A 14,653-nucleotide genomic window follows, 5' to 3' on the forward strand; every position below is an offset into this window, starting at 1 on the left:
TCAACTCAGAATGACCCCCTAAGTGTATTACTGTATTGTATTCAGTGCTTTGTGCTGATACTCTGTACTGTGTTATTGTGGTATCCTCAGAGACAGGATCAATATGGTATTCCGCCGCACGGGATGTCGAAGGTCAGTATACCGACATTGGCACAAGGTGAATAATAACCAATAAACACTCCCGACACTTAAGTAAACACAATAGTAAAAAATAAAGACAAATGGAAAAGCAGCATAAGCTAGATGAACATACAAGGGCCAAACGTAATAGAGTGCGATTTAAAGCAGCACATTTTTGACCCTGGTGCACTGGTCCCCGCGGGCAGTTGCTGCTCCCACCTGCCGGACCAGCATGCTCTGCTCCGCTGCCCGCTGGGGACCTCATGCAGCTACAGTACTAGGGACAGCTCTGCCTGGCTCCTGGACCGTCTGGCGGCCAGTCTTGCTGACCGCTTAATGGCAGCCCACCTCCTACAACTCCAGAGACGCTCCATCTGCCGGTGGTAGACGCCATGTGACCTCTCCTCACCTCTGCTGGCCAGACCGGATCCCATAGCTGCCTCCTGGGGAGAACACCAAGACAGAGCCTACACTAGCTGCGGTACCACCCATCCAGCCGAAAACCCCAGGACGGCTTGTGGACCTTTTACGACTATCGCCGTAGAGGAATCCCGGACCCTTTGCCCCAGCCCCGGCCGTCTCCACCATACCCTCCAACTGTACGTTTTTGGCCGGTACAGTACCATTTTTTTTATGGTCTGTTCCGGCCAAAAAGGGTTTTGTACCAGGTTTTGGCGTCTTCCAATCCTAATTATTCCTATGGGAGCATTGCGGGGCCACGCCCTCTTTCCAAATTTGTACCACTTTTCAGCACAGCGCTGTTGGAGGCTACGCTCCACACGCCCATAGGGACCACTTCCTATCATTCAACGGTGTCTCCAAGGGATACCCCCAGGAGTCTGATGAGTTACCTCTAGAGGTGAGCGGTGAGCAGGACGTGTTGGGGAGCAGAGGGTGTGTGGGGAGGGGAGCAGCGGGACCAGGTTGTGGCCGCCATCTTGCTGCATGCTGGCCCTCATCACTGCCTCTCGTTGCTTCTGCCACCGGTCTCCCAGGAACTACACTAGAAGAGAGAACCAGTCGAACCACCGAGCTACCGCCCATTCCCGTTGATCACTTTCCTATCACTGCGTATGGGGTCATTCCGAGTTGATCGCTCGCTACGGATTTTCGCAGCGCAGCGATTATGGCAGAACGGGGCTAATCTGCGCATGCGTATGCACCGCAATGCGCAGGCGCGTTGTATAAGTACAAAGAGCTTTGTGGTTTTGTACAGGTTCTAGCGACGCTTCCAGTCGCACTGGCGGACGCAAGGAAATTGACAGGAAGTGGGAGTTTCTGGGTGTCAACTGACTGTTTTCTGGGAGTGTTTGGAAAAACGCAGGCGTGTTCAGGCGTTTGCAGGGCGGGTATCTGACGTCAATACCGGGACCTTCGTCGCAGCAATCATCGCACAGGATAAGTAACTACAGGGCTGTTCTTGTTCTGCACAAAATGTGTTTGCTGCCGCGCGGCTGCACAGGCGTTCGCACTCCTGCAAAGCGAAAATACACTCCCCCGTGGGCGGCGACTATGCGTTTGCACGGCTGCTAAAAGTAGCTAGCGAACGATCAACTCGGAATGAGGGCCAATGTTTTTATTTTGTTTTATGCTGTACCATGTACTTCCACCTCACCGTTTGCTATGCCTGTGTGCACCGCAATGCGCACGCGCGACGCACTGGTACAAAGAGCTTTGTGGTTCTGTACAGGTTCTAGCGACGTTTTCATTCGCACTGTCGGCTGCAAGAAGATTGACAGGAAAGGGGCGTTTCTGAGTGGTAACTGAGCGTTTTCAGGGAGTGCTTAGAAAGACGCAGGCGTGGCTGGACGAACGCTGGGCGGGTGTGTGACGTCAAAAGCCGTCCCTCCAACGTTAGAATTATCCCACACGAAGAGTAAGTTCAGGGCTGGTCTTGTTTTGCACAAAATGATTTTGCAGGCGCTCGGCTGCACAGGCGTTCACACTTCTGCAAAGCAAAAATACACTCCCCGGTGGGCGGCGACAATGCGTTTGCATGGCTGCTAAAAACTGCAAGCGAGCGATCAACTCGGAATGACCCCCAATATCACAGGCAGAGTCTCCCTGCACAGCACAGATTGCAGAAGGGGGCACTGCACAGTATCACAGCTGCAGAAGGGGGCACTGCACAGTATCACAGGCAGAGTCTCCCTGCACAGCTCAGATTGCAGAAGGGAGCACTGCACAGTATCACAGGCAGAGTCTCCCTGCACAGCACAGATTGCAGAAGGTGGCACTGCACAGTATCACAGGCAGAGTCTCCCTGCACAGCACAGATTGCAGAAGGGGGCAGGGAGACACTGCCTGTGATACTGTGCAGTGCCCCCTTCTGCAATCTGTGCTGTGCAGGGAGACTTTGCCTGTGATACTGTGCAGTGCCCCCTTCTGCAGTCTGTGCTGTGCAGGGAGACCCTGCCTGTGATACTGTGCAGTGATACAGCACAGATTGCAGAAGGTGGCACTGCACAGTATCACAGGCAGAGTCTCCCTGCACAGCTCAGATTGCAGAAGGGGGCAGGGAGACACTGCCTGGGATACTGTGCAGTGCCCCCTTCTGCAGTCTGTGCTGTGCACGGAGACCCTGCCTGTGATACTGTGCAGTGATACAGCACAGATTGCAGAAAGGGGGCACTGCACAGTATCACAGGCAGAGTCTCCCTGCACAGCACAGATTGCAGAAGGGGCACTGCACAGTATCACAGGCAGAGTCTCCCTGCACAGCACAGATTGCAGAAGGGGGCACTGCACAGTATCACAGGCAGAGTCTCCCTGCACAGCACAGATTGCAGAAGGGGGCACTGCACAGTATCACAGCTGCAGAAGGGGGCACTGCACAGTATCACAGCTGCAGAAGGGGGCACTGCACAGTATCACAGCTGCAGAAGGGGGCACTGCACAGTATCACAGCTGCAGAAGGGGGCACTGCACAGTATCACAGCTGCAGAAGGGGGCACTGCACAGTATCACAGGCAGAGTCTCCCTGCACAGCACAGACTGCAGAAGGGGGCACTGCACAGTATCACAGATAGTCTCCCTGGGCGGCTCAGGTTGCAGGAGGGTGCATTGCACAGTATCACAGGCAGAGTCTCCCTGCACAGCACAGATTGCAGAAGGGGGCACTGCACAGTATCACAGGCAGAGTCTCCCTGCACAGCACAGATTGCAGAAGGTGGCACTGCACAGTATCACAAGCAGAGTCTCCCTGCACAGCACAGATTGCAGAAGGGGGCACTGCACAGTATCACAGGCAGAGTCTCCCTGCACAGCACAGATTGCAGAAGGGGGCACTGCACAGTATCACAGTCAGAGTCTCCCTGCACAGCACAGACTGCAGAAGGGGGCACTGCACAGTATCACAGTCAGAGTCTCCCTGCACAGCACAGACTGCAGAAGGGGGCACTGCACAGTATCACAGGCAGAGTCTCCCTGCACAGCACAGATTGCAGAAGGGGGCACTGCACAGTATCACAGGCAGAGTCTCCCTGCACAGCACAGATTGCAGAAGGGGGCACTGCACAGTATCACAGGCAGAGTCTCCCTGCACAGCACAGACTGCAGAAGGGGGCACTGCACAGTATCACAGGCAGAGTCTCCCTGCACAGCACAGATTGCAGAAGGGGGCACTGCACAGTATCACAGTCAGAGTCTCCCTGCACAGCACAGACTGCAGAAGGGGGCACTGCACAGTATCACAGTCAGAGTCTCCCTGCACAGCACAGACTGCAGAAGGGGGCACTGCACAGTATCACAGGCAGAGTCTCCCTGCACAGCACAGATTGCAGAAGGGGGCACTGCACAGTATCACAGGCAGTGTCTCCCTGCACAGCACAGATTGCAGAAGGGGGCACTGCACAGTATCACAGGCAGAGTCTCCCTGCACAGCACAGACTGCAGAAGGGGGCACTGCACAGTATCACAGTCAGAGTCTCCCTGCACAGCACAGACTGCAGAAGGGGGCACTGCACAGTATCACAGGCAGAGTCTCCCTGCACAGCACAGATTGCAGAAGGGGGCACTGCACAGTATCACAGATAGTCTCCCTGGGCGGCTCAGGTTGCAGGAGGGTGCATTGCATAGTGTCATAGACAGAGGGGGTCATTCAGACCTGTTCGCTCGCTAGCTATTTTTTGCAGCGCTGCGATCAGATAGTCGCCGCCTATAGGGGAGTGTATATTCGCTTTGCAAGTGTGCGATCGCCTGTGCAACCGAGCAATACAAAAAAGTTTTGTGCAGTTTCTGAGTTGCTCAGAACTTACTCAGCCGCTGCGATCACTTCAGCCTGTTCTTGCCCGGAACTGACGTCAGACACCCGCCCTGCAAACACTTCAACACGCCTGCGTTTTTCCAACCACTCCCAGAAAACGGTCAGTTGCCACCCACAAGCGCTCTCTTCCTGTCAATCTTCTTGAGATCGACTGTGCGAATGGATTCTTTGTAAAATCCATCGCTCAGCAACGATCCGCTTTGTACCCATACGACGCGCCTGCGCATTGCGGTACATACGCATGCGCAGTTCTGACCTGATTGCAGCGCAGCAAAAAATCCTAGCGTGCAAACAGGTCGGAATGACGCCCAGAGTTTCCATGGGTAGCTCAGGTTGCAGGAGAGTGCATTGCACAGCATCACAGACACAGTCTCCTTGGGCAACTCAGGTTGCAGGAGGGTGCACTGCACAGTATCAAAGACAGTGTCTTCCTGGGCAGCTCAGGTTGCTTTGCATAGTATCACAGAGAAAGAGGCCCTCATTCCGAGTTGATCACTCGCTAGCTACTTTTAGCAGCCATGCAAACGCACAGTCGCCGCCCACGGGGGAGTGTATTTTAGCATAGCAGGAGTGCGAACGCCTGTGCAGCAGTGCGGCTGCAAACACATTTTGTGCAGAACAAGACCAGCCCTGTAGTTACTTATCCTGTGCGATGATTGCTGCGACGAGTGACACGGTAATGACGTCAGATACCCGCCCTGCAAACGCCCGGCCACGCCTGCGTTTTTCCAAACACTCCCAGAAAACGGTCAGTTGCCAACCATAAACTCCCACTTCCTGTCAATCTCCTTGCAAACGGCTGTGTGACTGAAAGCGTCGCTAGAACCTGTGCAAAACCACGATGCCCATTGTACCCGTACGCCACGTGTGCGCATTGCGGTGCATACGCAGTTTTACCGGTTTTTTTTTTACTGATTGCTACGCAGTGAACAACGGCAGCTAGCGATCAACTCGGAATGAGGGCCAGAGTCTTCCCGGGCAGCTCAGGTTGCATTGCATAGTGTCACAGAGACAGAGTCTCCCCGTGCAGCTCAGGTTGCAGGAGGGTGCATTGTACAGTGTCAGAGTCTCCCCCGGCAGGTCTGGTTGAAGGAAGGTGCATTGCACGGTATCACTGTGAGTGTCCCCGTGCAGCTCAGGTTGCAGGACGGTGCATTGCACAGTATCACAGAGTCTCCCTGGGCAGCTCAGGTTGTAGTAGGGTGCATTGTACAGTATCACAGTCTCCCTGGGCAGCTCAGGTTGCAGGAGGGTGCATTGCACGGTATCACTGAGTCTACCCAGGCAGCTCAGGTTGCAGGAGGGTGCATTGCACGGTATCACTGAGTCTACCCAGGCAGCTCAGGTTGCAGGAGGGTGCATTGCACGGTATCAGTCTCTCCCTGGGCAGCCCAGGTTGCATGAGGGTGCATTGCACGGTATCACTGAGTCCTCCCGGGCAGCTCAGGTTGCAGGAGGGTGCATTGCACGGTATCACTGAGTCTCCCCAGGCAGCTCAGAGTGCAGGAGGGTGCATTGAATGGTATCACTGAGTCTCCCAAGGCAGCTCAGGTTGCAGGAGGGTACATTGCACAGTATCACAGAGTCTCTCTGGGCAGCTCAGGTTGCAGTAGGGTGCATTGCACGGTATCACAGAGTCTCCCCGGGGCAGCTCAGGTTGCAGGAGGGTGCACTGCACGGTATCACAGAGTCTCCCCGGGGCAGCTCAGGTTGCAGGAGGGTGCACTGCACGGTATCACAGAGTCTCCCCGGGGCAGCTCAGGTTGCAGGAGGGTGCACTGCACAGTATCACAGCGTCTCCCTGGGCAGCTCAGGTTGCAGGAGGGTGCACTGCACAGTATCACTGAGTCTCCCCGGGCAGCTCAGGTTGCAGGAGGGTGCACTGCACAGTATCACTGAGTCTCCCCGGGCAGCTCAGGTTGCAGGAGGGTGCACCGCATACAGAACACAGGCAGAGAAGAATGCTGCAGGGTGGGGTATTATTTCCACACACTCCACTTGCCCTCAGCAGCGCACCCCACCCTGTGTCCTCTCTCTGCGCTCTCCCCCCTCCCAGAGACCCGGCAAGGCAGCAGCAGCGGGGAGAGGAGGAATGCGACCCGCTCCTCCCAAGTGATCCCTTCTCTATTTTGGTGCCTCTCCTCCCTCCTCCCCCCTCAGTGCCGAGCCCATGACGTAATGCTGCATGGTAATTATTAGCATGTGGGAAGCCTGGGCTCCTCCAGCCTCCCAGTCTGTGCGGATGCTGCAAGGCAACATGGCTCAGCCCATGGATCTGCTGGGGGGAGAGCGCCTGTAGGGGGGCCTGGGGCAATGCACTGGCCAATGCAGGTAGGTGGGGGCATCAGGGGAGAACCCCCATTCATGGGGCTGATGGTGTGTGCTGGCTACAGGGGGACTTACCATAGTCTCTATCTATCTATCTATCTATCTATCTATCTATCTATCTATCTATCTATCTATCTATCTATGTGATATGAATCTATATCTGAATATGCATGTATATGTATGTGAGTAAAATATTATATATATATATATATATATATATATATTGGTGTGCCCGGCTCTCCCAATAGATTAGACATATATATATAATCTCTGCATGCCTGTTAGGCTTATGTGAGTATTGCAGTATACCTGAGCTGTACATTACACTCCCCATAGTCTGATCTGTTGCACCGGTGCCTCATACCTCTGCTGAGTGACGCCGCTATTTAACCATTACTGCTGCCCAAACACGGGAACTTTTACCCCCTCCTCTGTTGCAGTCACCTAGAGCCATTTTCCCGGGAATGTCTCCGCATGAATACAATGCGCTTACTGACCGTAGCTCGCTGTAAGGGGGTCTGCTCATTATTAAGCCAGAGGTGCATTGACACGAGTAGTTATGACTGCTGAATGTCGACGCATATTCTTGAGTTTAAAATAAAATAAAAGGCAGGGGTTGTGTATAGAGAAGGGGAGCTGTCTGTCATTGCAGAGATTTGGGCTGGTTTATTTATATTGTGCGGTCTGTCGCTTCTATTTGGGGGGGGGGGGGTGTATCCGATTCCGTTCGATGCAGATGTCGGCAGTTTTGCTGCTGATCAGGTGACCGAAGAGTTAAATCTGATTTATTCACTGCACCAAATGGAGATAGAATGTGCAGAAGTTATTAGACAGCGTCCTATCCGAGCCCAGTGTCCATTTGTCCTCTTCCGTCAACACCCCACTCTGAAACATGCCGACAGCAACTGGTAGGCTCGCCTGCAGTCGGTAGCTGCTTGACGCACCAGAGCGATGCCTTTTTTTTTGTTTTGTTTTGTTTGTTTTAAAGTTCCAAAAATCCCTGTTAGGCGCTAGCGAGCGTCGTCTGTAGCCAGGGTTGTGTTGCACTGAGTCACAGGGCTTTTGTCAGAGTATGTGTCATAATCGGTGTCTTTATTTTCACAGTTGTGAGCATTGACTTGGAATGCGGGTGTGCAGGGGTCAGGGAGAGAACCCAAAGGGGACGGCAGATCTGGAGAAAACGCAGCTCGGACGCCAGTGAATCCTGCCAGGAGTATGTTGGAGGCAGAAAGTACGTCTAAATAAAAATCCGCGCCTCTGCGATTATCATTCAGCAGCAGAGCCGACCCGTTCCTCGTCGGCAAAGAAGGGAAAAAAACAAAAATAACAGGGAAACGAAAGCAAAATCTCCTGCCACCGAGTCGGCCAACAAAATCTTCCATCTCCAAACTTTTCTTTTCTTTTTTTTTTTTTTTCCTGCGGATCCTGCAAACCTTCCTATAATCATGATGTTTCGGGATCAAGTAGGAATGCTTTCTGGGTGGTTCAAAGGCTGGAATGAGTGTGAGCAAACTGTTGCTCTTCTGTCTCTCCTGAAGAGGGTTAGCCGTACCCAGGCCAGATTCCTGCAGATCTGTTTGGAGCATTCCTTGGTAGATTGTACAGAACTCCACATACTTGAAGGAGAAGCCAACAATCCGGGTGAGTTTGGGTTCCCAAGCTTTTTTTTATTCTATAAATCCTGTACAGCGCCGCAGACTAGGTTGGCGCTATAGAGAAACCAGGGACTAGGTTGGCGCTATAGAGAAACCAGGGCGTAAATAAGACGGGTAAATGAGACGCCAAATATTGCTTTCTAGCTGTAAAATCTGACTTTCCATTAATTATTAATTCAATAGATACCTATATATGCCCTTATTTATCAATGAGTGATACGTTTCACTGTGATAAATTGCTCCAGCCAATCCGCTCCTAGCTGTCATTTTTCAAACCCAGCCTGTGACATGGAAGCTAGGAGCTGATTGGCTGGTACAATTTATCACTCACAGTGAAATTTATCACTCATTGATAAATAAGGGCAATTATGTGCTATGCCACCTGTGTGAAATCAGTGATGCTCTTTTGCAGTGATTGTGGAAACGCATCGTTCTCCCCCCCTCGTATCCCCAGATTTGTCACATCTTCCCTTCATTATTTTTTTTCCCCCATTCCGCTCGGATCTCTATTTGAACTAAGCTAGCTTGAATGATTGACTTTCTCTCTCTGGCGGTCTTGCAGTTGCTTGTACAATAAGTAAGTCAGATCACGTAGAGTCTGCATTTTCCAGGCTTTTTGGCAAGATGGTTAGTTCCAGGTTTGTTTTTTTTGTGCCGTTGCAGCAATGAGTATATAATTATTGCACTGGTCTTTTCTTATCACTGGAAGCTGAAGGATCTATACAGCGTTTAATTTTATTCTTCAACGGGGATTTATATAGCTGGCAGTGTTTCTGTGATTATAAATGCTGGTGTGTTGCTTTCTAGTGAACCTCACGTGGCCCGATGAACCTTTAATTTTGGAAAGCACGGTGGTGGCGTTTTGAGCCTTGTGAACTATGCATCCACCACACCTTATTTAAAACACAATAGACGGTCTTAGCCGGAGTTGTTCCCTTCTATTATGTGATCGGTAAAATTCCTTAGGCCTGACTGCAGCACGATACGCAACAGAGCCCCCAGTGTTTGCACTGGGTGAAGAATGCAGGGATGTCGTCCAGCTGTTCTGTATTAGAACCTGCACGGTTTTGGCAGCTGCGCTTCCTGCCAGTCTGTAAGGATGGCAGCTCCGGTCTGTATGGAGACATACAGCCAGCAAACTGGAGATTTATCTGCAGAGCTTTACCAGAAGTGTTGCGGAGCCAGTAGGTCGCGCTTCTTTGCGCCCGGTGTGCCAAAATCACATGCTCTCCCGTGTTAACCAATGCTCTATTTTTAAGTCCCGCCCCTGTGTTTTCCCAAGGTCCCACGACTGTATGGTTTCGTGGGGAATTTTAAACATTGGTGGTCAGCAGGTTGGTATTTCCTTGTGCCCTACCAGGAGGTTGTTAGGTAAGATGACGGCGTGTTATAGTTTCTGACAGAAACCGGTTGACCTTGGTATCCATAAAATGCAATTAACAGGTCCCCGGGTTTTAAGTTCACACGAGTCCGAGCCACAGTTTCGGAAGTTTAGCAAGTCAGGCCAGCTTGACCAGTCAGCGGTGGGAGACTGGTCAAGTTAGCGAGTTGAGGCCTAGCGATTTGACAGCCTACACTGTCGAGGCCTAGACATTTGGGTCACTAGGAACAGGGGGGGTTAGAGCGACCCAAGTTACTTATTTCAGGGCTACTGTAGAGTTCCATCTCTGTCCCAGAGACGTGGAGTGGTTACAGGTAAAGTGCTGGCCTTACGTTATACACTTTGGGTCTAATTCAGGTCACTTCTAAAACGCGATGTGACCGCAATTTAAGCAACGGGACCCCCGCACGCAGTTCTGATTGACTGGCAGAGGCATTCATGGGGCAGGAGGGGTGACGCGGGGGAACCGGTGGGGTGTCGGCGGCGTTTTCGGGGCGGCTGCGCGTCGTCACACGCAGCCGCTCCAATCTGAAAAATGTCGGTGGGACTCCTGCCGTCGCAGACAGCCTGCACCAGCAAGAGGCTTCCATAGTTTCTGCGACCACGCTCTAATTGCTGCGCGATCGTAATTTGAGCGTGATCGCAGTTGGTGGGCGGCGGGTAGCAGTCTAAGCGGCCTTTCCCTACAATTGCAGAATTCCGATTCGTCCAGAGACTACAAATTGCGCCGATATCGTCTCAGTGTGGGATCCACTGATAATCCTAATCCTGATGATGTGAATCTGTCTTCAAGACAAAATAAACCGTTAAAATAGTTTGCTCTTAACATCCACCCCCATGTAAAGGTCCCAGTACGATGACTCGGATGTGGTTTGACCATTGTTTAACTATCAGCTATATTGAACTGAGAGTTGCGTCTGACAGGAATCCGGTGTGCGGCTGAAAAACGTCCCACGTGATCCCTTCACATCAAACCTCTTCGGCCTCGGAAAGCTCTTCATACATATATTATTGAGCTCTTTATAATGGAAAGGGTAGTTTTAGGGGTGTTGGGCATGTAACCTATTGGATGGAAGAGATCGTGGGGGAGGCTTTTTTTTTCTGTGCACATTGCACTTCCTGTCAGCAAGCCTCGTGACGGACTCTATGTGGACTTCAGACGTGACTTGCAGCAGATGTGACTTGCAGCAGATGTGACTTGCAGCAGATGTGACTTGCAATGTAAAACTTAAAACTTGTTGCAAGGTTTATTTTCCCGTTGAGTAAGTGGAGGGAGATAAGCAAAAATAGTTACCAGAACCACGTCTGTAAAGTGATACTGGAATGTTTGTGTCTGAGAAATATTGAAACGCGTTTCCTTAAATTAAATAAATAATGAGGTGTTTTGTTTTTTTTTCTTCCTTTTTCCTTTAAAACAAAACATGGGTCCAGAATAACATGTTTTTGTCTGCATTGCATCACTGTATTTGCTCTGTAGCCTACTGAAACAGACCAGACGTTCGGCTGATACTGGTGTTCCTCTAGTCGGCTGTACTCGTCGCCTGTCTGGTGCTATTCACGCACAGCATTGGGTTTTAGGTTTGCGAGCCGGCGCTAGATTTCGGCTAATTTATGCTATTGGGCCACAACTCGAATGGTTGTGTCGGAAACCGACGTTCACTTTTTTGTGCAATAATTAAAATGAAGACGTACGAAGCAAAGGAGACCTTTCTATGCTTGTACGCGCTGAAGCCTGTATGGCGAGATATTTTTGCCAGTTACGACCTAATGCTCTCATTTACAATCTAATATGGATTCTTACTCCGCTGTAGACCAGGGAAGGTTATATTCAGATACGTTTGTATAACGTGGAATATGTGCCTGCAAAGCGACTGATGTTCCCATATTCCTGTCAGCTAAATGGTGGTACACCTATTGCTCTCAGTGACTGGATTCTCCTAGTATACTCCAGTATAGATCTCGCAGAATATGTCCCCTCCAGCTCCCGTGAGTTCTAGTTATCTCCAGCTTTTCAGTGGCGAGATTTTTACTTTGAAGTTATATTCCAGTGTGTCTGTGCGTTAAAATAATGTCTGTTGTGTTATGCTTGGTGCCAGATATCGGAGAGACCATGTGACTTAAGGTTTGCTTAAACTATAGTTGCCTCCCCGTTTCCTTTTGGGTGTGACTAATTGGGTCTACCTAATATGGTAGACAGGGTCAATACGTCGACATACGTTTTTTGTTTTTTTTTCTGTGTCGGATACTAGGTTAAACCACATGTGACTCCAATTAGTGTCCTGCGTTAACTCGCCACGCTTTGGGGCAAAGCACCTTGCTGCGCTTGGCACGGGTTACTATTCCCAATCGTAGTCCAAGGGGATGTTATGGTATGAAAAAGTTTTTAAACATTTTTACAAAAACTTGTCGAACATTGTCCTTTCGACCTAATGCATGTCGATTTTGTTTACTGCTGAGCTATTATCCGGATCCAGTTTTTCCTTTTTTGTTACTGAATATAATTACTGTTTGGGCTCTTTTCCTACTAATCCCGGCAATCACATATAGGTGGCGATTCAGTTGTTTCTCCGTTTGGGTGTGATGAGCCGCACGGAGACACATTTCAGCTCTCAGTACCCCGCGCTGGTGAGTTGAAAAGTGACTCGTTTGGGTGCCCTAACTGCACTTTTCGCGTCGCACCAAGCACTTTGGTCAGGTGTAGCCATTTACGTGGCTAAACCTGGCCTGTCTGGGCGCAATAAAACATCTGAATATCACCCCCCGATCTCCCATCACTCTTGGCAGGTGATCAGGCGCATTAAACAATTGAATTGCCCTCATAGTAGGGGTGGCCATTGATATTGCAAATGGCCATCGATGGCAGCCTTCTGTGCAATGGATGACCATCGATGGTTTCACCAACCGATGGTCATCCCTTTTCTTTGACTGTCTGGACCATGGGCCAATCAGAACCTGGCGGTCGTGCATTGCTGGAGTCCTCGGCATCTTGGGACCCGCCTAAATATTTCTGAGGCTTTGTCCTCCCATCCCCCTTCCCCCGCAGAAGCCCCTGACCTCACACTTTTTTCAACCGTGTTCCACTGAAAATGTTCCCTGTAAAGTCTCATTACCTTCCATACACCGCCTCTGCTAGGGTGGGTACTATGAGTGGATTCTGTCTCTTTTCGTCTTTTTGCATAAAGGCCCTCATTCCGAGTTGTTCGCTCGTTATTTTTTTCTCGCAACGGAGCAATTAGTCTCTAATGCGCATGCGCAATGTTCGCAGTGCGTCTGCGCCAAGTAAATTTGCTAATAAGTTTGGTATTTTACTCACGGCTTTATGAAGAAATTTCTTCGTTCTGGTGATCGTAGTGTGATTGACAGGAAGTGGGTGTTTCTGGGACGGAAACTGGACGTTTTATGGGTGTGTGCGAAAAAACGCAGCCGTTTCTGGGAAAAACGCGGGAGTGTCTGGAGGAACGGGGGAGTGTCTGGGTGAACGCTGGGTGTGTTTGTGACGTCAAACCAGGAACGAAACTGACTGAACTGATCGCAGTGGCAGAGTAAGTCCCGAGCTACTCAGAAACTGCTAAGAAATTTCTAATCGCAATTCTGCTAATCTTGCGTTCGCAATTCTACTATGCTAAGATTCACTCCCAGTAGGCGGCGGCTTAGCGTGTGCAATGCTGCTAAAAGCAGCTAGCGAGCGAACAACTCGGAATGAGGGCCAAAGTCACTCGCTTGTTGCAGTTATGTTTTGGGGCATAGTTACTATGAGAAATCACCCAAGACATAGGGGTGTATTCCATGAAGCAGTGAAAACTGTGGAGAAGAACCAATCAGCACTGAAGTAACATTTATAATTAGTATACTATACAATTGTACGGAGCAGCTGATTGGTTGCCATGGGCAACTTCTCCACTGGCTCACTTCTCCACTCTCTCTTTTTTTTTTTTTTTTTTTTTTTTTTTTTCACTGCTTCATGACTATACACCTTAAAATGTATCTCCTGAAAGTATTACAGGGGTTCCGCAGCAGATATCAAATATACCTGCTGCTGTTTCCTGTTTCCCGTCTCTGTCATCAGGTAGGTCGGTGTGGCGGGTAAGTCCAGCTGCCCTTGAGGGGGTGACATCCAGGGCGCCAAAATTAAATTCGATCTCTTTATCTTTTTATTGACCTGTCTTTTTAAAATGTCTCCCGTCATCTCTGCAGTTGTTCCAGTGGCTGCAGTATGCAAATGAGCGTGGAGACAGAAAGTGTCTTTCTTGCGGGCTGAATGCCCATTCATGACAATACCCCGGTCTCATTACTAGGAACTAGAGAGTGACCTCACTGAGTCCTCCGTGCTTGTAGTCCCTACTGAAATAATAGGCTTTGCTGTGAAGTCCCCAAAATGGCTGACTGCGGGGTACCTGTATTATTTGGCCAACATCCTGTTCTGTATTTTAAAGCGACTGATCATTTAACCATGGTTGCCTAGACCTGCTACATATTAGTCTTTGGCGGTTTTTCTCATGGGGACTGTACATCTGGCCGCACCTGTACTTACACGTCGCTCTTGGTTGCGTGCTCCGTTTTCTGTCTGCTCGTTGTAGTTCGGTTAAAAGTCTTTGCAGGCTTTCCATACTTGGGCCTTATTGTAATTTATACCTCTCATAAGTCTTCTATATGTAACGTGCAGAATCGTAGCTTTGGGGTGACAAACAGCAGGCCGTAACATGCTATGTACTAACCTAAAGACACTCATAGCTGTCTACTGCATAACAGCAGTTGTCAGATTGTAAAGCAGAATATTCCCGCAGGCCAATTCTCTACTTAAACAGCCACTAGATTTAGTGAGGGCCGTACGTAACACAGTATGGAGGAACATGTCTGATATTGCTGTACGCGCCGTTGTTGTACTGTATCTGTCCTGCAACACTC

General features: G+C 50.2%; 1 protein-coding gene across 3 annotated transcripts in view; it reads left to right on the plus strand.

Moving 5' to 3' along the window:
- The first annotated feature begins 737 nt into the window (after window positions 1-737).
- SAMD4A (sterile alpha motif domain containing 4A) overlaps window positions 738-14,653 on the plus strand; it is a 119,428-nt gene continuing 105,512 nt past the window's right edge. Inside the window, exons 1-2 of one of the 3 annotated variants that reach the window (XM_063948383.1) lie at window positions 738-979; window positions 7,817-8,353. In XM_063948383.1, the coding sequence (XP_063804453.1) occupies window positions 8,158-8,353 (196 nt within the window). In that variant the 5' untranslated portion in view covers window positions 738-979; window positions 7,817-8,157. Of the gene's footprint in view, window positions 980-6,589; window positions 6,716-7,816; window positions 8,354-14,653 lie in introns of those variants that run through there. The other 2 variants (XM_063948382.1, XM_063948384.1) reach the window with 2 other exon arrangements.

The sequence above is a fragment of the Pseudophryne corroboree genome, chromosome 12 (genome assembly GCF_028390025.1).
Source record: "Pseudophryne corroboree isolate aPseCor3 chromosome 12, aPseCor3.hap2, whole genome shotgun sequence".
NCBI lineage: Eukaryota > Metazoa > Chordata > Amphibia > Anura > Myobatrachidae > Pseudophryne > Pseudophryne corroboree.